Source organism: Cebus imitator, unplaced genomic scaffold (genome assembly GCF_001604975.1).
Source record: "Cebus imitator isolate Cc_AM_T3 unplaced genomic scaffold, Cebus_imitator-1.0 Scaffold296, whole genome shotgun sequence".
In the NCBI taxonomy this organism is placed as follows: domain Eukaryota; kingdom Metazoa; phylum Chordata; class Mammalia; order Primates; family Cebidae; genus Cebus; species Cebus imitator.
In genome coordinates, this window is record NW_016107611.1 from 317,460 (window position 1) to 318,694 (window position 1,235).

Consider the following 1,235-nt stretch of genomic DNA (forward strand, 5'->3'; position numbering starts at 1 on the left):
AAAAAAAAAAAAAAGATTTCTCAGTTTTAATTTTTAATATGGCATTTATCTATAGAAATCACTGACATAAACAATAAACAACAACTTTTTTTTGAGACAAAGTCTCATTCTGTCATCTAGGCTGGAGTGCAGTGGTGCAATCTCCACTCACTGCAACCTCCTCCTCCTGGGTTCAAGAGATTCTCGTGCCTCAGCCTCCTGAGTAGCTGGGGTTACAGGTGTGGGACAGCACACCCAGCTAATTTTTGTATTTTTTTGTAGAGACAGGATTTCACCACGTTGGCCAGGCTGGTCTCATACTCCTGACCTCAAGTGGTCCACCACCTCGGCCTCCCAAAGTGCTGGGATTACAAGTGTGAGCCACCATGCCTGGCCAGCAATAATTTTTAAGAGCATGAAGGAGTTGAGACCAAAGACCTTATGAACCACTGGAATACAGAGACCTTTCCAGGACATCACAAGACCAAAGCCTGAGATGTCTTCAGCAAATCCCCCAACCCACAAGAAATCTTGCCACCAAAGAATTCCACCTTTTTTTTTTTTTTCTTTTTTTCTTTTTCTAAAGATGGGGAACTTGCCATGTTGCCTGGGCTGGTCTCAACCTCCTGCCATCAAGAGATCCTCTGGTCTCAGCCTCCCAAAGTGCTGAGAGTACATGCTTGAGCCACCACACCCAGCCTGAATTCCACTATTCTATGGCAAAAACGTTTACATTCTGATGGATAAGTCCTAATTCCTTACAACAATATCCACTCACCTGAAGAAAATCCCACCTTTTCCACAGGGAGATCCACCAAAGTTAAGTCCAGCTTAACTGGAAGTCAGTCTCTTGGAGAACCTTCTACCCCCAGTAAGTATCCCCTCTCAGCCTCGGAAAGGGCCTCACCGTAAATGCCGGTGGCTTCTAGACATTGGTTCATGGGGCCTCGGCAGTCAGTGAGGACAATGTTTTCAGAGGAACATCCATGGGTGCTGTTCCCCTGGCAGCTGTAACACCGGTGGCCATTCTTCGGCAGATTTGCAAGTGACAGGACTTAGGAGAAGACCAGAGACACAGAGACCAAGAAGATTAGTGCCTGGATCCCCACTTCCTTGAATGACTTCCCCAGGACTCCCACTCGGAGCCAGAGATGTCTTGGAGCCACCTTGTGGTCAGGCATCTGAATGGCATTTGGAGGAGGGATGGTTTTCCAGGGCTTGAGAGAAACCTCAACTTTTTTTTTTTTTTTTTTTTT

General features: G+C 46.2%; 1 protein-coding gene across 3 annotated transcripts in view; it reads right to left on the bottom strand.

Annotated features, from left to right (window-relative positions):
• Positions 1-1,235, bottom strand: part of PLAUR (plasminogen activator, urokinase receptor) — a 28,145-nt gene that overhangs the window by 5,677 nt on the left and 21,233 nt on the right. For 2 of the 3 annotated variants that reach the window (XM_017502331.2, XM_017502332.2), the window contains exon 6: positions 887-1,033. The exons of the other annotated variant lie outside the window; for it this stretch is intronic. In XM_017502331.2, coding sequence (XP_017357820.1) covers positions 887-1,033 — 147 coding nt within the window. The remainder of the gene's footprint in view (positions 1-886; positions 1,034-1,235) is intronic. 3 annotated transcript variants of the gene reach the window in all.